Source organism: Rhinoderma darwinii, chromosome 3 (genome assembly GCF_050947455.1).
Source record: "Rhinoderma darwinii isolate aRhiDar2 chromosome 3, aRhiDar2.hap1, whole genome shotgun sequence".
Taxonomy (NCBI): Eukaryota; Metazoa; Chordata; class Amphibia; order Anura; family Rhinodermatidae; genus Rhinoderma; species Rhinoderma darwinii.
In genome coordinates, this window is record NC_134689.1 from 7,535,342 (window position 1) to 7,559,569 (window position 24,228).

The window sequence follows — 24,228 nt, forward strand, 5'->3', positions numbered from 1 at the left end:
CTCCTATAATAACCCTCCTACTGCTGTAATATCTCTATTACTCCTATAATAACCCTCCTACTGCTGTAATATCCCTATTACTCCTATAATAACCCTCCTACTGCTGTAATATCTCTATTACTCCTATAATATCCCTCCTACTACTGTAATATCTCTATTACTCCTATAATAACCCTCCTACTACTGTAATATCACTATTACTCCTATAATAACCCTCCTACTGCTGTAATATCTCTATTACTCCTATAATATCCCTCCTACTACTGTAATATCTCTATTACTCCTATAATATCCCTCCTACTACTGTAATATCTCTATTACTCCTATAATGACCCTCCTACTGCTGTAATATCTCTATTACTCCTATAATATCCCTCCTACTACTGTAATATCTCTATTACTCCTATAATGACCCTCCTACTGCTGTAATATCTCTATTACTCCTATAATAACCCTCCTACTACTGTAATATCCCTATTACTCCTATAATAACCCTCCTACTACTGTAATATCACTATTACTCCTATAATAACTCTCCTACTCCTGTAATATCCCTATTACTCCTATAATAACCCTCCTACTACTGTAATATCCCTATTACTCCTATAATGACCCTCCTACTGCTGTAATATCCCTATTATTCCTATAATAACCCTCCTACTGCTGTAATATCTCTATTACTCCTATAATATCCCTCCTACTACTGTAATATCCCTATTACTCCTATAATAACCCTCCTACTGCTGTAATATCCCTATTACTCCTATAATAACCCTCCTACTACTGTAATATCACTATTACTCCTATAATAACCCTCCTACTACTGTAATATCCCTATTACTCCTATAATAACCCTCCTACTGCTGTAATATCCCTATTACTACTATAATAACCCTCCTACTGCTGTAATATCCATATTACTCCTATAATAATCCTCCTACTACTGTAATATCCCTATTACTCCTATAATAACCCTCCTACTGCTGTAATATCCCTATTACTCCTATAATAACCCTCCTACTGCTGTAATATCCCTATTACTCCTATAATAACCCTCCTACTACTGTAATATCACTATTACTCCTATAATAACCCTCCTACTGCTGTAATATCCCTATTACTACTATAATAACCCTCCTACTACTGTAATATCACTATTACTCCTATAATAACCCTCCTACTGCTGTAATATCCCTATTACTACTATAATATCCCTCCTACTGCTGTAATATCCCTATTACTCCTATAATAACCCTCCTACTGCTGTAATATCCCTATTACTCCTATAATGACCCTCCTACTGCTGTAATATCCCTATTACTCCTATAATAACCCTCCTACTACTGTAATATCCCTATTACTCCTATAATAACCCTCCTACTACTGTAATATCCCTATTACTCCTATAATAACCCTCCTACTACTGTAATATCCTTATTACTCCTATAATAACCCTCCTACTACTGTAATATCACTATTACTCCTATAATAACCCTCCTACTGCTGTAATATCCCTATTACTCCTATAATGACCCTCCTACTGCTGTAATATCCCTATTACTCCTATAATAACCCTCCTACTCCTGTAATATCACTATTACTCCTATAATAACCCTCCTACTGCTGTAATATCCCTATTACTCCTATAATAACCCTCCTACTACTATAATATCCATATTGTTTGTGTTATTCTATATGTTGTGAAAGAAATAATTATTTCTTTCAGAATTGGCACCGTGTGATATTGATATTGCATTTATTGTTGGGCTTTCTATTAGGTATTGTTTTTTAACCTAATTTTGTTCTATATTCTATATGTTCCCTGCCAATTATACAAAATGCTTACTTTTGCTATAATATCTGTACTACTTATTTAATGACCCACTTACTCCTACAATAAAATTGTTACCTCTGTAATAACCATAATTCTTCTTAAATATCAATATTACCTGCTTATTAAATAACTTTATCAAATAATAAACCTGCTAATTATAAATCATGTTACCGCTAATTGTTACTTTTATAATGCTCAGAATAATGCATTGATAACCTGATATAGTACCTATATGAGCACCTGTTGTGTATGGACTGACCCTGTATACTGTATCCCCCATGCACCTATTATATTGGATTACACCAAGGGACTCAACCCCCCCCCCTCCCTGTTCCGCAGCAGCTGTGCGCCTGCAGATGTTTTATGTATGCAGCACTCCATGTATCACGTGTCTCCTATTATAACCTCAGTCCGCCTTCTCCGTATTCCCATAACTTCTGTATCCAGGACCGGTCTGCCCTTTATAATGACCCCACATGTGGTATTATGACAGAGCATTCCAATAGTTTTCAAATAGTTTGGAAAATATGCTGCATCCAATGATGCCAGATTAAAGGATTACACTGTATTTTCTTTGAGTTTGCTATAATATATTCTATGTAATAGAGGGAAAAGACCCTCAGTAGCTTACGTTAATTGTAATTTTTTACGCCCCTTCACTATTTCCTGGGTTTATTCTGCTTTTTATGATGTTTTATAGGTGCTGGGTGAAAGAAACAGCAGCACCTAGTGGCTAGAACTGTGTACTACACCCTGCTTAATAAAACATTGAAGGGTTTGTGCTTAGAATCTGATTTTCTCTCTTGTCGGAATACCCGCAATCTTTTTACATGGGGATTATCTAGTGTTCAGTCTAGAAACCGAGTCAAGGAAATTTATTTGCAGTTTTATTCTTAAGACTGTTCTTGGCAGCTCTCGATATGGACTTTGATGCTTGAATTTAGTTTAGATATGATGTCAAATATGCATTTCGGCAGGGGAGGTATAGGGTGCCCCAACTGATAACATCAAAGTTATGTCGCCCACACCTTAAAGACTATGTCCACCTTCACAACCAAAATATGTTATTGTCCCAATGCATCTTAAATGAAAAATGAAGCTACTTTGCAATAGGTTTTAATTAAAAATTTACTATCGTTTGGTTTGTACAGTGCCTATGCAATTCTATGCATCTCCATGGTAACAGACAACAAACAAACTCTGTGTAGTCGGATCCTGCAGTCATTCTCCCTTCTATCTGTCCTCTTCTTCTAGCTAACTAGCTAACTAACTGAATTTAAGTTAGCAAAAAGTAGGGGACAAAAGAAAGTATGGCTACAGGATTACACCACACAGAGTTTGTTTTCTTCCTGTAACCATGGAGACGCATAGGTTTGCATAGGAGCCGTAAAAACCAAACGATAGGAAATTTTTAATAAAGACCTATTGTATAATTGCTTATTTTAAATTATTTTAGATGCATTGGGACAATAATAAAAATGAGTGTGTAACACTGTGGAAATTAATGCTTTGTGCCGTTAATCACCACCATTTTGGATGTTTTAAAACCAAAGGCGGGGGAATTATTCAAATACCCAGTGCCGCATAACACTGTCACTTGTAGGGCTCCTTTAAGTTTAACCATTGGGCTCACATAATAGTGCCAATAAGCCATAGAAACCATTGTACAGTGCCAGCCAGCTACAGTGCCCCCACAGTGTTTCTAGTCACAGCTCTCCCATAACTGTGCCAGACATCTATAGTGCCTCCATAACAGTCTCAGACATTTAAAGTGTCCACATGACAGTGCAAGCCACAGTGTCCCTTATAATATAATGCTCTTAAATCATCTGCTTTCCTGTTTTGCCCGATCAGCCCATGACACTTGTCCACTTTTTACAATCTCATTTTGTTAGGTGGGTCCCCCAAAAATAAGATAATCACAGATTGATCAGCTGTAATGTGCAGGGGAACCTGGCAGCAAATGTTCAAGTTCCCTGCAGCGCCACCACAGGGGAAATTAAGCATTACTGTGATTCCATTGAAATCAATGGCCAGTCTGTGTAATGCATGGATGTGCTGGGTCCTCCAGAGAAAAAGACCCTCAAAATGGGTCCCTATCTTGTTCAAGTTCATGCCCCCACATTCCCACCGTTATGGGCTAGGAGGAACCGGTCCCCCCCCCCCCCTACTTGTCCCATCCTTCGCATGAGAGAAAGGTCTTCTGACCCTCAAACTCCTTTTTTGTGAATTTGGTGTATTAATATGTTTACGGGGAGCCCCATGCAGATTCAGATGGGGTAAACCTGAGACTGGGCCTCTACATGGTACCCATGGCAGTCCCATGGACTGAACTTCATAGTAAATATGTCAAAGGTTTTCTATTGAGGGCACCCTTATTTTGACCTTCCTCAGTATTAGGCTTACAAACTTCCTTAAGTTATCTAAACCACAGGTGTGCCCCCATAAGTGCCTCATCCACATATGTCCCCATAAGTATCCAAGCCACACGGGTGCTCCCAGAAGTGCCTCAGTCACAGGTGTGCCCCCAAAAGTGCCTCAGCCACAGACGTCCCTAAAAGCGCCTCAGCCACAGATGTCCCCAAAAGTGCCTTAGCCACAGATATCCCCAAAAGTGCCTCAGCCACAGATGTCCCCAAAAGTGCCACAGGAGTGCCCCCTTAAGTGCCTCAGCCACAGATGCCCCCATAAGTGCCTCAGTCACATGTGGGCCCCTATAAGTGCGTCAGACAAGATGCCCCATAAGTGTTTCAGCTACAGGAGTGCCGTCTTAAGTGCCTCAGCCAAAGATGCCCCCATAAGTACCTAAGCCACTGGTGTGCTCCCATAAGTGCCTCAGCCACAGATGCCCCCTTAAGTGTCTCAGCCACCGATGCCTCCTTAAGTGTCTCAGCCACAGGAGTGCCCCCTTAAGCGCCAGATCGGGGGTTTGGGCGGTACAGCCTCACAGGCGGCAGGAGCACTCGCTGGCGACGGAGAATCCTTTCCAGTCATATCATTACATGTTTTGCCTCCCCTCCCCCATCAGTGGATGACCTGAAATCTGAGGTGACATATGGATTTATTTGATATTCCTCCTGCCTCATCCTTTAAAACGTATTTCTAATGATCTGGACGAACACCTGCCGAGTCCGCGTCATACGTCCTCAAACTTCTCCAATGTTCACATGTATTATTGAATTGCTTTGTATATGTTTAACTCTTTATAGGTTGATTTTATATTTTTACATCAGTGATAAGCAACCTGTAGCTCTCGGACTGTTGTAGAACTACAAGTCCCTGCCTGGCCTGGCAGCCCGCAACTTTTATGGCATGCTGGGTTTTGCCATTTTATAAGTGTAACAGACCTCTGATGGATTTATGGGATCTTACATTGCCAAATTGTTCACAACTTACAAGATTGTGCGAGGGCAAGACGACTGTATGACGATATTTCTAGATCATTAATGGACAGGAAGTGATCAGATGACACAGAATGATGGGGAGCCACTGTGGTCACCCAATATATGCATAGACTGTTGCTAGGCAACTTCCCCGGCTAAAACACACTGGCTCCATACATCACTGGTGGCTCCCTCTAGAGTGACCCATCCTCGCCGTCCATAAGATATCTGCATTGCAAACAAAAATAATGGGTATTGATAGTGGCATATGTTAGTAGTATCTTGAGCTAAGCTTTAGACTTCTTGGGAGAAGAGCTCCTATGACAACACTTCCTGCCTCGGTGCACTGGCAGTTCTGCGTCTTTGTAGGGACATAGCACCTCATGGCAAGCCTTTTTTTCATTTTCCTATCTGCAGTCAGGGCCGGGAGGTGAAGTAGGGAGTTGGCGGCCGTCTAGGGTATCATTGGACGGACAATTGTCTTAAAAAAAATATTTCTATGCCCTAATTGAACATATGTATGGCACAACCTATATGAATGTTACACGTACAGACATACATGAGCTAAACATGCATGTTACTGGGCATATTGTGGTTGGGCGCATTCTGTCACCTAGGGGGCTTGTCCCACTCCTGCTTACAGTAGCTGGATTCTGATTGGTGGTCAACTAGTTGAGTGCTGTGGAAAGTAATCTGCAAGGTTCATTGTTGGACCTCATTGTCTACGTATGGTGCGAGTGTGGCCTTTGGGTCCTCTTCACTGGACCTTCAGTCCTAATAACCTGACCACTGTTCCCTCCCCTGAGGAGTGGTACAACCTCCGCAGGACTGAGCTCCCCCACTCTTCAGATGAGATTGTTCCTTATGCTGTACCCATCATGACTTTATGGAGGACATTATGTTCAAGGCTGAAGCATATATGCCGTCAGCTGTAGATGTTTTAGATTAAAGAAGATCTATTATCCACACGAAGAGTAGGCCTAAAGGAGTTCTACGGGTTTAATAGATAGAATTCATAAAGAGAAGGACCGGACAATTGTATGCCAGATCTGCAGTATTTAATTCTAAGATTGTCCTGGTATGATAATGGAAACTGGAGGAAAACTAAACTTCACTTGAGATTCCTGCCTGTGCCTCCTCTTCTAATGGCAGACTACAGACTGCCATAAACAGCTGCCTGTATTAAGCAGATTGACTTGTGGACCCTCCTCCTGTTCACGAAGAGTGCAACTCCAATAATACAACTATATTAGGGAATTTCTCTGAATGCAGTTCCCTAATTTTTAAGGGTAGGTCACTAGGGTCCAGCCTATGATGATGGTCGCAGGTGATTTCTATAGTGATCATTCTACTAGAGATTGTCCGTTCATCTTTGTAGGTATAAGTGTCGCGATATCTCCGACGCCGCATATGTCCGTTACTCGGGGGGCGTAGCAGGAGGAGCGGGCTGGCAGTGTTCCCTTTAAGCTGGGTACTCTGGAAAGGAAAAAGTTAAAACAACCTTTTAATGAGGTCAATGAACCCAAAACCATCTGTACCTATCTGCAGGGTGTGGAATTTTTAACTCCATGATTTCCAGCTTAGAGGGAAATGTGCTTTGCAGGGAATGTACGCTGAGTGGCAGGGGGTGCTCCATCATGCCACTCTACCTTGGCCTGGGTATCCAGATGCAGGGCTAGGGCAGCAAACTGAATTTTTGCCCCGGGTGAAGGAAAGCTATTACCTATGCAAGCCATTATCTTTAGCAACTTACTTTACGGTACCGATGCCCATATGGCTGGCCTGTATATATGCTGCCACCCAGCTTCTTGATGCTGAAATGTCCCTCCCCCAAGCACCTGCAAAGGACAGCAAACTTGGGAAATTGTCCTAGCCAAGAAAGTCTTACAGGACACATCCATCTACATCTAATTTCCATCCCCTCCTGTTTGTTCCCCCTCCTTATCGCAGCAGTTGCCAGTTCTCCGCTGGAACCTCCTCACAAGACGGGTCATGAATAAAGTCTCTGTATGCGCTGAGTCATATGTCAGCACCGTATAAATAATGTGTAATAGTAACGTCGAGCAAAGGTCCCACTATGGCCATAAAAACGAGAGATTTCCATCATGGTCTCACCTGGACAGCTAGAAAGTTGCTGAGTGGTCGCACCTTTAAACAGTGAAGACAAATATACGGGTCCACGCTCAGGTAATGATATACGCAGACCACTGCCACCTCTAAGGGGTTCAAACCTTTTAATTAACCCCTTAAAGCAGCGGTCCCCATCCTTTTTTGCACTGAGGACCAGTTGGATGCATGAGAATTTTTCCAGGGACTGGGGGGGGGGGGGTGTTTCTGGGGGTGGCTGGGTCAGGGTCAGTTCACACATTGCGTAAATGCCTGTATTATAATACCTGTACTATGCTGCGGAAAATCCACAGCATAATACAGTAGCAGCAAAGTGGATGATATGAAACAAGTCCCATCCACACGCTGTGTAAATACGGAGCGGAAAAAACACTCAGAAATTGACCTGCGGTGCAGAGTTTTATTCCGCAGGATGTCAATTGTATTTGCGTAAACGCTGATTATTTGTTGCGGGTTTTTAACTCAATGGAGAGGTAAATCCCACAACAAATAGCAGCAGGGGCGCAGCTAAAGGCTCATGAGCCCTGGTGCAAGAATTCAGCTTGGGCCCCCCTCCCCAACACCACCAGACCCCTGCCCGCGCCTATGCCCAGCCGCCTTGCCCAACTGTCCCTATAGCTGAACACCATAGTATAATGCTCCCCATAGCTGCCCCCTCACAGTATAATGGTCCCCATAGCGGCCCCCACACAATATAATGCTCCCCATAGCTGCCCCCTCACAGTATAATGGTCCCCATAGCTGCCCCCCTCACAGTATAATGGTCCCCATAGCTGCCCCCCTCACAGTATAATGGTCCCCATAGCTGCCCCCACACAATATAATGGTCCCCATAGCTGCCCCTCGCAGTATTATGCTGCCCATAGCTACCCCCAGACAATATAATGCTCCCCATAGCTGCCCCTCACAGTATTATGCCCCCATAGCGGCCCCACACAGTATAATGCCCCATACAGTATAATGCCCCCCTTAGCTGCCCCATACAGTAAAATGCTCCCATAGCTGCCACCATATCAGCCCCCCTCCCATACCCAGTATAATGCCTCCATTTGTGCCTAATAAAAAATAATAACATAATTACTTACGACAGGTGGAGGATCCTTCTCCTCCGGTCTGTGCTTTGAGTGACTCGGCGTAGACAGGCACAACATCGTGTCTGCCTGCGCCGAACCGCTCACGGCAGAGTGAATGCTGGGGCAAGGAGCCGTCACTCTTGCTCTAGCAGTGAATTCAACTGTATCTGCATCCTAAGGACGCAGATGCAGTTGGAATTGGGGCCAGCGTTGGTCACATGGGATGAAACATCATCCCAGGAGGCCGGCCTGGATGACGTTAGAGGACCGGCCTCCTGGGATGACGTTTCATCCCATGTGACCGCCGCTGCAGCCAATTACAGGCTGCAGCGGTCTCCTGGGATGAAACGTCATCCCAAGAGGCCACCGGATAATGCTCAGCAGTTTTCCATAGCAGACATTACGGGCGAAAAACTGCACCACAGATTGGTGCGGTTTTTCGGCCGAAATTCCCTGAGACCACCGGGCGGATACCAGATACCACGGCCCGGGACCAAATGATCCGCGGCCTGGTATTGGACCGCGGCCCGGTGGTTGGGGATCACTGCCTTAAAGTGTGTCTTCACACGGTGCCGTCATATCGTGGATTTTGCAAAAATCACTGCCAAAAATAGCGCTTTGATCGCGCCAAGTGAATATACTCTAAGGATGCAGCTAATTTCAACATTTAAGGCTATGTTCACACCTGCATCGGTGTGTTCCGTTGTTATGATCCGTCAGAGGAGCAGAACAAGTGACTAACGGAAGCAACGGTTCCGCTGCACAACAGACACCGCCGGCGGCCGCTGGAACCCATTGACTTTAATAGATTCCGTCTGATTTCCGTGATTTTGTCTCCGGTAAACTCGGCCAGATCTGCGACGGAGGCCCCTAGCGCAGTCTCCAACGCAGATGTGAACGAGGCCTAAAATCTACGCCAGAAGTTTAACCCTTATCATTCCAGTGATTATAACTAGTTTTTAATATATGTATATTTTGTAAGGTTGTGAATGAATTTATATTTAAATCAAAAACAAAAAAGAGGAGGTAGGAGTGAAACCCTTTAAAAATAAATTGAATGCAGAAAATTTCAAAAATGTCACAAATTGTTTTAATTGTTTTTGTGTTTTTTTAATGGAATAAGAACGTACAAATATCTGTGGAGCATCACGGTCCACCAGACACAGCGCCACCTTTGGTTGTGTCTAGTATTGCAATTCAATTGAATGGGGCTGGGCTCCAATAGCAGACACAACACATAGATAAGGGTGGTGATGTATATGGAATAAAGCCTGGGGAGTTGCGTTCCCTTACTTTTTGGGATCGGTGGGGGTCCCAGTGGCCAGAGTGGAGAGCGGTTATTTAGAACGTCTCTCGCTCTCGATGACCGGTCCTGTCCTGTATTACACAGACAACACATTGATATGAATAGACACTGTGTAATTCTTCATTTCTCCTGTGGTGGTGCTGCAGGGAAATTGAACAATTACTGCCAGGTTTCCCCACAGATCACAGCTGATCACTGAGGATCACAGCAGGGAGACACTTTGTGATCAGCTTATTTTCAAAGGACCCTTGTAACAAATAGTGATTGTCCAAAGCGCTTGAATTGGATTTTCAAACATAATGTCTAGTTTGGGATCTACCAATGAAGTAATTGATTAGTCTTTGAGACTAATATTATTAACCTTTATTACTGTGGTTCTGACATGACACCGATCTCTACTAAGATTGTGGATTCCCATAACAACCAATCAAAGATGAGTATTGATTTTAATAGCCAATCAGAATTCAGAGTTAAATTGCACTGTGAATAGGAAGACTGGAATCTGATTAGTTGTTATGGGCAACAAGGCCACTGTATCCAAACGTGCATTGTCCTGTGTGAGAATCATCAATTGACCCAAGTGACCACCAAATATGTGTCGGTTGAGCAGTACTTGAATTCCATTCGCTATATATAAGTTTGTAAGGATTTGCTTTTCCTCCTTTTGTGCTCATGTCACTCTGATTTTCTCATCCGTTAATTTGCATTAATGATCGTGACAATGGTGTCAGTGTTTACTGTAATCACATTGTGAACGGTCTAACTACGCCTGTTCAGCTCTTCCGCTCCCACATGAGCCTCAGAATTGTGTCTTACAAGAGGGATATGATATGTAATTAGTTGATACTTTTTTTTATTTTAACATATTTCACTATAATTTAGGTGTTGACATCTCGGAATAACTACAGTATATCGCAAAGAGTGCGCAAAAGCATACATAATTATTTAAAGGGGCATCATCTACTAGATAATACACCCCTACACACAGTGCCAAGCTAAGGGACTAATATGAAGAGTGCTATATATACAAAAGCATTGTTAGAGGCACACAGACCATATTTGCCATCTTTTTTCTTTCATAAGTCCCACCCCAAAATACTGGTGACCCGCCCCATACAGCAGCCAAGCCCCTCCCCTGTTGACAGAATTAGTGTGCCTCAAATAACAGTGCCAGAGTGCTTGTCCCATTAAGAGCGCCTGACAGAGTGCCTCTGAGAGAGTACCTCCATAAACAGTGCCGGACTAAATGCACCAATACTCAGTGCTAGGAAGAGTTTCCTCATAAACAGTGCCAGGCAAAGTTCCCCCATAAACAGTGTCAGATAGAATGCCCCCATAAACAGTCCCTGCTAGAGTGCCGCCATAAGAGTGTACCCCGATAAACAGTACCAGCCAAATTGCACCAGTGCCAGACAGGGTGCCCCCATAAAAAGTGCCCCCATAAACAGTGTCAGGCAAATTGCCCCCATAAACAATGCCTGCTAAAATCCCTCTATAAGAGAGAGCTTCTATAAACAGTGCCAAACAGAGTTCCCCCATAAACAGTGCCAGACAGTGTTCCCCCATAAACAGTGCCAGACAGTGTTCCCCCATTAACAGTGCCAGACAGAGTGCCCCCATTAACAGTGCCAGACAGAGTACCCCCATAAACAGTGCCAGACAAAATGTCTTAACACGCCTCTTAATAGATCTGGTGTATCTTAGACCGTCCGTGCACCACAGACTTAAATCTATGCAAGCTATAAACTGGCCCAAAATATAGTAAATCTGCCTGCCCTCCAGCTTAGCCCCACCCACTTTCTGAAAAGTGTCAAAGCAACGTAAAAGCAAAAAAAGTCACATTTTTTTTTGCGAAATAGGCGTGTGCCAAAATTTGCAATTTTTTTCCCGCCAGACGATGGCCGGAAATCGTTTCATAAAACCCCAATATGAGTGTGCAATTCCCATCTTTTAATAACGTCCTTCATGGAGCACTGGATGAGCAGTACGAATTACGAGCGGGTCGGGATTCTCGCTGACTGTACTTTGGATCCGATTAATGAGCGAGGCGGGAGTCATCTCACATTCTGTATGTTTTATGATGCCAGGAACAAGCTGAACCGTTTCCAGGCCTTCCGATAATAATGGGTAGGGAAGAAAAATATGCACAGTCCTACATTTACTTTCGTGTTCTTGTTAATGGAAATTGGCATCACTTCCTTCATGTTCAAGGAATTCCTCAAAGTCCTGAAGAGCTGCACTGTGCAGCCAGGACACTTAAGCCGGGGTAACAACAGTTCAACTGTACCGCATTCAGAACCAGGCCGCCTTTACAGAGGAACTATCACATTACCGAGAAAGCCATACATGCATTTACAGTGGTGTGAGTGACATGCTGCCACAGTGTCAGCAGTCCTGTTCATCGGACTCCATTTTTATTAAAATAAACCTTAAAGATGTTTTATACTTAACATATTAAAGGGATTTTCCCATGACCACTGGCTTATTCCGTACGAGTCTGATCGGTGGGCTCCAAATTCACACAGTCATAGAGTTAAATAATAAAATGATTGCTTCCTGCAGTCACCACTAGGGGGAGCTCACTGCATACACTTCATACATTGCACTCAATAATAACACAGTATGCAGTAAGCTCTTCAGCTCCCTCTAGTGGTGGCTGCAGGAAGACAGAATTTTATCACGTAACTATACGTCTATGCAGGGGATTTGGTGCTCAGGTTGGACCCGATCATTGCGGTACTGACATAATGATATTTCTGCTTTACGGCGGGACCATTAGTGATGATTATTCTATCTCTGGCCAGGTTTTCATGGCGTTACAGTGAACACATTTTCATCATAAAGGTTGCAGTGATAAGGTAAGGGTTGATATCGGCTGCCATTCCCTGGCTGCGACCTTGGCTTACCCTTGTATTCTTCTTTTATGGTGGGGATCTTCTGTTATCACTGGAGGCATTTACAGCTCCGGCTTCACAATGTCACTTACATGTAGAATTGAACAAGATATTTGTAGATTAAGACAATTTCAGAATTGTTGTCGAATGAAAATTATCAGTGATATCTCCGGCTATGGAAACCTTTGTACCCACTTTTTTTTTTTCTTTTTTTGTAAAGCAATGATTTAAAGCAAGTTTTAAATTTACTTTGATTATTTTTTTTACTTTTTAAAATACAGCTTCGGTGTATCCTGTATATATAAAAGCTGTATACTGCCGTCAGAGCCGATTCCGTCAGGTCAGCTGAACTAACGGCTGTGCTAAAAGCTGGTCCTGCATGTCTCTGACTCAAAGGATCCAGCTAATAATGAGACAATGACACACGGACACGTGGGGTACAGGACTATGACACTTGGGGTACAGGATAATGACACTGACACTTGAGGTACAGGACACTGACACTTGGCGTACAGGATAATGACACTGACACTTGAGGTACAGGACACTGACACTCGGGGTACAGGATAATGACACACTGACACTTGGCGTACAGGATAATGACACTGACACTTGGGGTACAGGATAATGACACTGACACTTGGGGTACAGGATAATGACACACTGACACTAGGCGTACAGGATAATGACACTGACACTTGGCGTACAGGATAATGACACTGACACTTGGGGTACAGGATAATGACACTGACACTTGAGGTACAGGACACTGACACTCGGGGTACAGGATAATGACACTGACACTTGAGGTACAGGACACTGATACTTGGCGTACAGGATAATGACACTGACACTTGGGGTACAGGATAATGACACACTGACACTTGGGGTACAGGATAATGACACACTGACACTTGGCGTACAGGATAATGATACACTGACACTTGGGGTACAGGATAATGATACACTGACACTTGGGGTACAGGATAATGACACACTGACACTTGGCGTACAGGATAATGACACTGACACTTGGGGTACAGGATAATGATACACTGACACTTGGGGTACAGGATACTGGCTTTTTGGGGCCCTAGAATATATTTATTTGCCCCTTTCTATGAACCCGGGGTCATTCACTTTTTACATGGATGGACATTTTTCGTGACCTCGTGTCAGTGAATATTTCTCAGGATCTTCCTATTCATTTTATCTTTTCTAGGTCAGAGATCGTGTCGTGTTTGGTGATTATGGATGAACATCGGTCATGGTTTATAGTTCATGTCGTACAGAGGTTTTTCCTTTTAGTAATTCCTTATCCGTATAATCATTAACGCAATAGAATCAGTAATGTAAGAAGCGGGTAATACTACGAGCCCTCCGTGCCGGGATCTTCTTAAAGGAAAACGTCATTTCGAACATTTTATTACATCTAACTTTGAACGCCATGTTGTACTTGAGTCCGAAATTCTGTGCTGATTAACCCCTTCCCGCGGCAGCCATTCTTTATTTATATATTGTACCCTACAATGACTGAAAAACTGAAAACATGATTACAGTACGGGACAGTTGTCATGCAGCTAGGCAGGGACTCCTAGCGTCGTACATAACTATGATGCTAGGAGCCCGGCTCCCTGCACTGTGTTCGGTCCGGGACTTGCGGCCGAAATACGTTCCGTCCTTTACGGACCGAACATGCTCGTGTGAATCCAGCCTAATAGTAAAAAAAAACTCGTCATTTTTTAAAAAATTTTTAGTCCCACTAGGAGACTTGAACAAGCGATCGTGCGATCACTTGTACAAGAGATTTTTTTATATTTCTGTATTAAAAGTACAATAATTTAGATTATCTTTTAAAGGGAACGTGTCGCTAGAAATTATGATTTTTTTTTTTCAGTTAAACAATTAGTATACAAGTGATTACACATTGTTTTAATCTTTATTTTTTATCACAAGTCAGGAAATATTATAAATTAGATTCTAATTTAAAACATTTCCATTTGCTGGTCACTAGAGGGAGCAGTTCCCAAAATTGCAGCATTGCGATGTGGTAAAGCAACCTCATTGCTATATGCTGCAAATTTGGGGTGGACACACTCTCTCTAGTGTCCTCACACAATCCCCCCTCCCTTCTTGAATGTCTTCAAACCTCCTACACTGTGTGCCGCCATTTTCTGAGCCGCCATTTTCTGAGCGACTGCACAGTGTAGGAGGATTAGATACAGGGCTCAGCAGACAGTATCACACGAACATAATACACACATCACATACACGAACATAAATTACCTGCTCCTGCCTCCGCTGGTCTACGCTCCTCTTCCTTGCGCCTTCGCTTCGTTGAACATATGGCCGGAAGCCGCGGCCAGAAGTCGTCATCTTACTGTCCGGCAGCGGCTTCCGGTCCACATGAAAATGGCGCCGGATTTCGCTCTACGAACGAGCTTCGTTTTGGTCTGTGTGGGAGCGGCGCATGCGCCGTTCCCACACAGACGCCATTCGCTTCTGAGAATGGGACGGCTCCCGTTCGCATTCTCTATGGGGCTGTATGTGCCGTATTCCATCTCTGTATGTGTTGTTAATCGACACATACAGAGATGAAAAAAAAAATGTCAGCCCCCATAGAGAAGTAAAAATAAGAACACAGTAAGTAGAAAGTGACAATACAAATAAATACAATTTATGTTATTAAAAGCAATATAATAACAATAATTATAATAAAATAAATCATGACACCTTCCCTTTAAGTCAACAGTCCCGTTTTCCTTTGTAAAGGCGGGGGGAGGGAAGGCATGGGAGTAAAAGCCCTATTATGCCGGCAGATAATCGGCCGGTGCAGCGAGCGCCGATCAACCAGACATCGTTGATCGGCGCTCGCTTGCTCCTGTCACACGGAGCTATGGATGGGGATGAGCGGATGTTACTATGATCGCTCGTCCCCGTACATTATTATCATGTCGGCAGCGCGTCTCCCAAGATGTGCGGCTGACAACCAGAATATTTTACTTTTTTAGCGAGCATTATATGAATGCTCGTCTACACGATCATCGCCTAGTGTAAATTCCCCGTAGGGTCAGTTCACACAGAGTTTTTTTGACGCAGAAACCGCGTCGGAAAACGTCCGAAAATGTCTCCCATTGATTTCAATGGGAGGCGGAGGTGTTTTTTTCCGGCTAGCGGAAAAACCGTCTCGCGGGAAAAAGAAGCGACATGCCCTATCTCCGGGCGTTTACGTCTCTGACCTCCTATTGTCATCAATGGGAGGCAGAGAAACCGTATTTCAAAGTGTTTTTGCCCACGGTGCTCAATAGGCATGAGCGATAAACGCAGCGAAAGACGCGACAAACGGCGTGCAGGCAGATCAAAATCTGCCTCAAAATTCCAAACGGAATTTTGAGGCAGAATTTTTTGCCTGCAAAAATCTCTGTGTGAACATAGCCTTTCGGTAGTGTTCAGTGTGCGGCGTACAATGCTTTTATTATATAATCCTTTCAAAGTCCTTCTGAACCCGGTGACTTTTGACCACATGATTTCACACTGTTCTATGAATGAAACAACAACGTGCGGTGCAGTACACCCTGCGGCACATTATGTACTTTTTCAGCAAAGCGCCTTTGGTCCTTAAATCGTCACAAACTTTAGTACAAGCAAATATAAGAAACTTTGTAAAATATGAAAAAAAGCCTCTTTCTCCACTTATGAGGCTCCTTTCCTCCCCCGCTCTCTCCTAAGGGTATGTGCACACGATAACTGCAATTACGTCTGAAATTACGGAGTTGTTTTCAGGAGAAAACAGCTCCTGAATTTCAGACGTAATTGCTCGTACTCGCGTTTTGCTGGGCGTCCATTACAGACGTAATTTGGAGCTGTTCTTCATTGGAGTCAATGAAAAACGGCTCCAATTACGTCCCAAGAAGTGTCCTGCACTTCTTTTGACGAGGCTGTAATTTTACACGCCGTCTTTTGACAGCGACGCGTAAAATGACAGGTCGTCGGCACAGTACATCGGCAAACCCATTGAAAGTAATGGGCAGATGTTTGCCGACGTATTGGAGCCGTTTTTCAGACGTAACTCGGGGCGTAAAACGCCCAAATTACGTCTGAATATAGGTCGTGTGAACCCAGCCTAACTGTTCACTCACTCTGGATCTACTTCTAAATCCCCCTCCTCAAAACAAGATGGACTATAAAGTCACTGAAGGTTTAGGTTACAGCTGCCCATAGAAGTCTATGGAGAGGGGAGGGAGAAGGATTGGAGGGTGCTGGAGCAGAGAGAGAGGCAGAGAGACACAGACGCTGCAGCTTCTAGTAAGTGTTATATCTAACCCCACTGCCGGATTGCAGCTACACTGCTCATTACTGCTGTATGATGTTTTCCATGCTGCTGCTGCTTTTACTAAGAGTTATATCTTACCCCAGTGCTAAATCCACAGCTACACTGCCGGACAACTGATGACCTATCCACCGGATAGGTCATCAGTACATGATCTGTGGGGGTCCGACACCTGAACCCCGCACCGATCAGCCGCTTTGGTGGCCTGTGGGCATCAGATGCTATTGCCTATTATGCGATGTACGGTGCCGGAAGCAGTTGGCTCTGTACATAGCATAGCGGCCGTGCTGCAGAACTGCAGCTCTCCTCCTATTCACTTGAACAGTGCTGCAGCTCGGCCGCTATTCTGTTGCCAGAGACAACTGCTTCCGGCATGTACGTCCGGTGCCCGGAGAATTAGAGGGTTATTTTATGGGGTACATTTCATTTTATATACCAACTACATTAGAGTGCGGACCTGACATGTTCAGTGTCGGCCGGTCCTGCGTGTCTGACACGTAGGATTCACCTGTAATCGATCACATCTAAGTTGCAGGACCCACAGAGAATGAACACGTCAGGTCCGCAGGACTGACGGATTCAGTGTAAAGTGAACGATACAGTGGCTGTGTATAGAGAATACAGAACAGCTGTATCTCCTAAAGTAAAAGGTTTTTTTTAATAAAAACTATTAACAAAGTTACACTAATCACACTGACTCATCTATTTATTTATTTTTAAAAATGCCCTCAAAGGTGTACATAGCCTTTAAAGGCCTGCAAAAACAGAGATATTCACCTTTGGCATGCAAAATTCCAAAACATATTAATGACCCTTGGTCCTAAAATGGTTAAATAACCCAGCCCTAAAAAGATAAGTCCCGCATAACTGTTGACTTAACCTTAGATTAGTTATGTGAACTTTTTTGCACTTTGTAGCTGAGAGGTTATCCTGCAGGCCAGGAGGCCTGGGGTCGTGGGTTCAGACCTGATAAGACCCAAATATGAATGAAAATTGCTTGATCTTTCCATGACTCTTCCCACACTGCAAAAAAATACATGGCCAACAGTATGTGGGCACCTGACAGGACACTCATATGTAGTTTTGGAAGATCTCGCTCCAAAACCATGGGCATCTATATGGAAGTGGTCCCCACTTATTATTACAGACTCCTGCCAAAGGGCAGCATTTTGGAACATGGCTGCAGGATTTATGCCCATTTGGCCCGTAGAGCATTAAAAAGATTGGGCAGTGATGTTGGGTGCCAAAGGGGTTATTACCAGGACCTTTCAATCACTAGAAAGTAGTGTCATTGGCGGTAGGAAAGTGTTCTGCTGCAATGTCCGCCGTTGGTTCCGCTTTGCCTTATCCGGGGGCCACATGTTTGGTCATTGTTCATGTGCCTACAATGTCTGTCTTAAGATAACCCCTTTAAGGTCAGGGTAGTCATGTTCTTCCCCAACAAAGCATTGTTTATAGACCTTGTTTTGTGCCCGGGACATTGTGAAGGTCCAAAAAGAAGGGACTTTCGGCAAACTGCTGACCCAATGCCCAACGTCCATGATTCTTTACATTTTCTTCTAGAGATGCTTCTTCTCTAGGACTAAGAGGTCAAAAATTCCCCCGATCATTATTCCTCCTCCACCAAATTTTGAATTATTGTCATGGACAAGCACGCACTAAACCCTGACTAGTCAATCAGACTGTCGGATGGTGAAGCACCAGTCCAATGGTGGTGGCTTAACTCCACTCTAGATGACACTTAGCACCATTCATGGTGATCCATGGCTGATCCCGGACACAGAAACACAATCCATAAAGCTCATGATAAACAGTTCTGACATTACTTCCAGGGGTTTTGTTTGGAACTTGGTAATTTTGGACTCCAGCCCCTCCACACCAGCACTGTAGTGAGGAGGGGTTGTATGTATCGGCGGTCTCGCTCCTTATGACTCTATGTGAGGTATGGAAACTTTAAGGAGAGCACTTGCCTGTTTCCATACAACTTCTGGGAGTATCCAGTGGATAGGCGATGAATGTTATCGGATGGAACGTTCCTTCTATTTCGAACATCCTACAGTAGAATTACTATTTCTAGACTGTGTTTTTTCTTTTATATGGACACTTTTGGTAATAATTCCTTTGGATCTTGCAGACCCCGAAAGGAACCTGCTTGGAATCTGTCAAATTGGCCATAGACATTGGATATCGTCACATTGATGGGGCTTTTGTGTATTACAATGAACACGAGGTTGGAGAGGCTATCAGAGAAAAGATAGCTGAAGGGAAGTTGAAGAGAGAAGATATCTTCTACTGTGGAAAGGTACGTGGGCCTTCGGGCATTTTAAGCTAAACATTTTTATTATAACCCATTAAAAGGGTAACTCCAGGCTATCGCTACATGGAAGACCCAACACCCATAGTAGGACATCAATGATGAATCTGTAGAAGTTAGAAATACTCCCAGTATTTAAGTATTCGAAGTGAAATCCAAATTCTTGGAAACTTGAAGAATAGGTAGTTTGAGCCTTGGCAAAGAAAACCTATGTTCTTCCCCAGGAACGAGTCTCGTTACGTTATTTGGAAGAAAACTCTCAGTAAGTAGATGAGTAATTGAATATTCTCCTGGCTGATGGCTCCTTATAGCAGGTCTTCTGCCAATGAACGGCTGTCGTGACCTCTTCCAAGACGAGAGAGGACACATCAAGGGTTTTCTAGTTGGAAGGACTCCGGGTCCTACAAGGCTAGTTCAGGTTCTCCTAAATTTCCAGGAATTCTATGGCCCACCAGACAACTCTTGGCTCCGTCTCATGGCTTCTGTCCACAGACACAAATAACTGAATGGTTTCTGAGGAATTTTCTTCCAGAACTTATGTTCTCTTTTCCACCATCGAAATATGTCTTCAGTCCCGCAGGACACCACAATGTTTTATTCTTAATTTAACTCACATCTCAACAAGATGCTTTAAATCTTCTTAGAATTTTTTCTTTACGTCTATATTTTCTATGATATGTAACATTGACGAATCTTACGTAGTCTTCTATTTTTGATTCGCATCTTGTCTAAAATCTATAGACATTCGATAAATCCCCTAAGAGGTTTTCCCATCAGGGACATTTATGGCACATCCACAGGATATGTGATAAATGTCAGATAGATACGGGTCCCACCTCTGGGACCCGCACCTATCTCTAGAACGGGGCCCCCTAAACCGCGTTCTACCTTTTTCTGCTCCCGCTGCCTCCCGGCCACTTCCTGACTGCAGTGGATATAAAAAGTCAACACACCCCTGTTAAAATGCCAGGTTTTTGTCATGTTACAAAATCAGTCCAAGATGAATAATTTCAGAACTTTTTCCACCTTTAATGTCACCTATAATCTGTACAATTCCATTGAAAAACAAACTGAAATCCTTTAAGGTGGAAAAATAAAAATAAAGAACAAAAATAATGTGGTTACATAACTAACTCTGTACACCCTTAAATGAATACTTTGTTGAATTGCCCTTTGACTTTATGACGGCATTCAGTCTTTTTGGGTAGAAGTTTATCAGCATGGCACATCTTGACTTGGCAATTGTTGCCCACTCTTCCTTGCAAAAGCTCCAAATCTGTCAGATTGCGGGGGAGTCTCCTGTGTACGGCCTCTTCAGGTCACCCCACAGATTTTCAATCGGATTCAGGTCTGGGCTCCGGCTGGGCCATTCCAAAATGTTGATCTTCTGGTGAAGCCATTCTTTTGATGATTTGGAGGTTCTGCTTTGGGTCGTTGTCGTGCTGAAAGGTGAAATTCCTCTTCAGCTTCTTAGCAGAGGCCTCCAGGTTTTGTGCCAATATTGACTGAAATTTCTAACTGTTCATAATTTCATCCACCTTGACTAAAGCCCCAGTTTCCGCTGCAGAAAACAGCCCCAAAGCATAATACTGCCTCCACCGTGCCCCATAATGCTGCCTCCACCATGCTTCATAATGCTGCCTCCACCATGCTCCATAATGCTGCCTACACCCTGCTCCATAATGCTGCCCCCACCGTGCTCCATAATGCTGCCTCCACCGTGCTCCATAATGCTGCCTCCACCATGCCCCATAATGCTGCCTCCACCATAATCCATAATGCTGCCCCCACCATGCTCCATAATGCTGCCTCCACCATGCTTCATAATGCTGCCTCCACCATGCTCCATAATGCTGCCTCCACCTTGCTCCATAATGCTGCCTCCACCATGCTCCATAATACTGCCTCCACCGTGCCCCATAATGCTGCCTCCACCATGCTTCATAATGCTGCCTCCACCATGCTCCATAATGCTGCCTACACCCTGCTCCATAATGCTGCCCCCACCGTGCTCCATAATGCTGCCTCCACCGTGCTCCATAATACTGCCTCCACCATGCCCCATAATGCTGCCTCCACCATAATCCATAATGCTGCCCCCACCATGCTCCATAATGCTGCCCCCACCATGCTCCATAATGCTGCCTCCACCATGCTTCATAATGCTGCCTCCACCATGCTCCATAATGCTGCCTCCACCTTGCTCCATAATGCTGCCTCCACCATGCTCCATAATACTGCCTCCACCGTGCCCCATAATGCTGCCTCCACCATGCTTCATAATGCTGCCTCCACCTTGCTCCATAATGCTGCCTACACCCTGCTCCATAATGCTGCCTACACCCTGCTCCATAATGCTGCCCCCACCGTGCTCCATAATGCTGCCTCCACCGTGCTCCATAATGCTGCCTCCACCATGCCCCATAATGCTGCCTCCACCATAATCCATAATGCTGCCCCCACCATGCTCCATAATGCTGCCTCCACCATGCTTCATAATGCTGCCTCCACCATGCTCCATAATGCTGCCTCCACCTTGCTCCATAATGCTGCCTCCACCATGCTCCATAATACTGCCTCCACCGTGCCCCATAATGCTGCCTCCACCATGCTTCATAATGCTGCCTCCACCATGCTCCATAATGCTGCCTACACCCTGCTCCATAATGCTGCCCCCACCGTGCTCCATAATGCTGCCTCCACCGTGCTCCATAATGCTGCCTCCACCGTGCCCCATAATGCTGCCTCCACCATGCTTCATAATGCTGCCTCCACCATGCTCCATAATGCTGCCTACACCCTGCTTCATAATGCTGCCCCCACCGTGCTCCATAATGCTGCCTCCACCGTGCTCCATAATGCTGCCTCCACCATGCTCCATAATGCTGCCTCCACCTTGCTCCATAATGCTGCCTCCACCATGCCCCATAATGCTGCCTCCACCATGCTCCATAATGCTACCCCCACCATGCTCAATAATGCTGCCTCCACCATGCTCCATAATGCTGCCCCCACCATGCTCCCTAATGCTGCCTCCACCATGCTCCATAATGCTGCCTCCACCATGCTCCATAATGCTGCCTCCACCATGTTCCATAATGCTGCCCCCACCATGCTCCATAATGCTGCCCCCACCATGCTCCATAATGCTGCCCCCACCATGCTCCATAATGCTGCCTCCACCATGTTCCATAATGCTGCCCCCACCATGCTCCATAATGCTGCCCCCACCATGCTCCATAATGCTGCCCCCACCATGCTCCATAATGCTGCCTCCACCGTGCTCCATAATGCTGCCTCCACCGTGCTCCATAATGCTGCCTCCACCGTGCTGCATAATGCTGCCTCCACCATGCTCCATAATGCTGCCTCCACCATGCTCCATAATGCTGCCCCCACCATGCTCTATAATGCTGCCTCCACCGTGCTCCATAATGCTGCCTCCACCGTGCTCCGTAATGCTGCCTCCACCATGCTCCGTAATGCTGCCCCCACCATGCTCCATAATGCTGCCTCCACCGTGCTCCATAATGCTGCCTCCACCATGCTTCGTAATGCTGCCCCCACCATGCTCCGTAATGCTGCCTCCACCATGCGCCATAATGCTGCCCCCACCATGCTCCATAATGCTGCCTCCACCGTGCTCAATAATGCTGCCTCCACCATGCTCCATAATGCTGCCTCCACCATGCTCTAAAATGCTGCCTCCACCATGCTCCATAATGCTGCCTCCACCATGCTCCATAATGCTGCCTCCACCATGCTTCGTAATGCTGCCCCCACCATGCTCCGTAATGCTGCCTCCACCATGCTCCATAATGCTGCCCCCACCATGCTCCATAATGCTGCCTCCACCGTGCTCAATAATGCTGCCTCCACCGTGCTCCATAATGCTGCCTCCACCATGCTCTAAAATGCTGCCTCCACCATGCTCCATAATGCTGCCTCCACCATGCTCCATAATGCTGCCTCCACCATGCTCCATAATGCTGCCTCCACCATGCTCCATAATGCTGCCTCCACCATGCTCCATAATGCTGCCTCCACCATGCTCCATAATGCTGCCTCCACCATGCTCCATAATGCTGCTTCCACCATGCCCCATAATGCTGCCTCCACCATGCTCCATAATGCTGCCTCCACCATGCTCCATAATGCTGCCTCCGCCATGCTCCATAATGCTGCTCCCACCATGCTCCATAATACCGCCCCACCATGCTCCATATTGCCGCCCCCACCATGCTCCATAATTCTGCCTCCACCATGCTTCACTGTGGGTATGGTGTTTTTTTGGTGATGTGCAGTGTTGGCTTTGCGACAAACATACTGTATCTTTTCGAATTATGGCCAAAAGGTTAAACCTTGGTCTCATCAGACATAACATGTTTTCCCACATGCTTTTGGCAGACTTGATGAAGATCTTTGCAAAACATAGCCGGGCTTGGATGTTTTTCTTTGTTAGAAAAGCCCTCCGTCTTGCCACCCTACCCCACAGCCCAGATATATGAAGAACATGGGAGATTGTTGTCATATGCACTACACAACCAGTACCTGACAGAAAGTCCTGCAGCTCCTTTAATGTTGCTGTAGGCCTCCTGGTAGCCTCCCGGACCAATTTTCGTCTTGTCTTTTCATCACGTTTTGAAGGACGTCCAGTTCTTGGTAATGTCACTGTTGTGCCAAATGTAATCCACTTCTTGTTGACCGTCTTCACTGTGTTCCATGGTATATCTAATGCCTTGGAAATTCTTTGGTACCCTTCTCCTGACTGATACCTTTCAATAATTGGATCCCTTTGATTTGTTGTAAGCTCTTTACGGACCATGACTTTTGCTTTCACATGCAACAAAGAAAATGTCAGGAAAATCCTAGTAGAACAGCTGAACTTTATATGGGGTTACTCAGAATCATTTTAAATAATGGCAGCTGTGTACTGACTACCATTTAACCACATCCCCAATTATAAC

General features: G+C 44.8%; 1 protein-coding gene across 1 annotated transcript in view; it reads left to right on the forward strand.

The window, feature by feature from the left end:
• The window catches only part of LOC142748643 (aldo-keto reductase family 1 member D1-like), a 45,115-nt gene that overhangs the window by 10,429 nt on the left and 10,458 nt on the right, over positions 1 to 24,228 (forward strand). Inside the window, exon 2 of the mRNA XM_075855790.1 lies at positions 19,082 to 19,249. Coding sequence (XP_075711905.1) covers positions 19,082 to 19,249 — 168 coding nt within the window. The remainder of the gene's footprint in view (positions 1 to 19,081; positions 19,250 to 24,228) is intronic.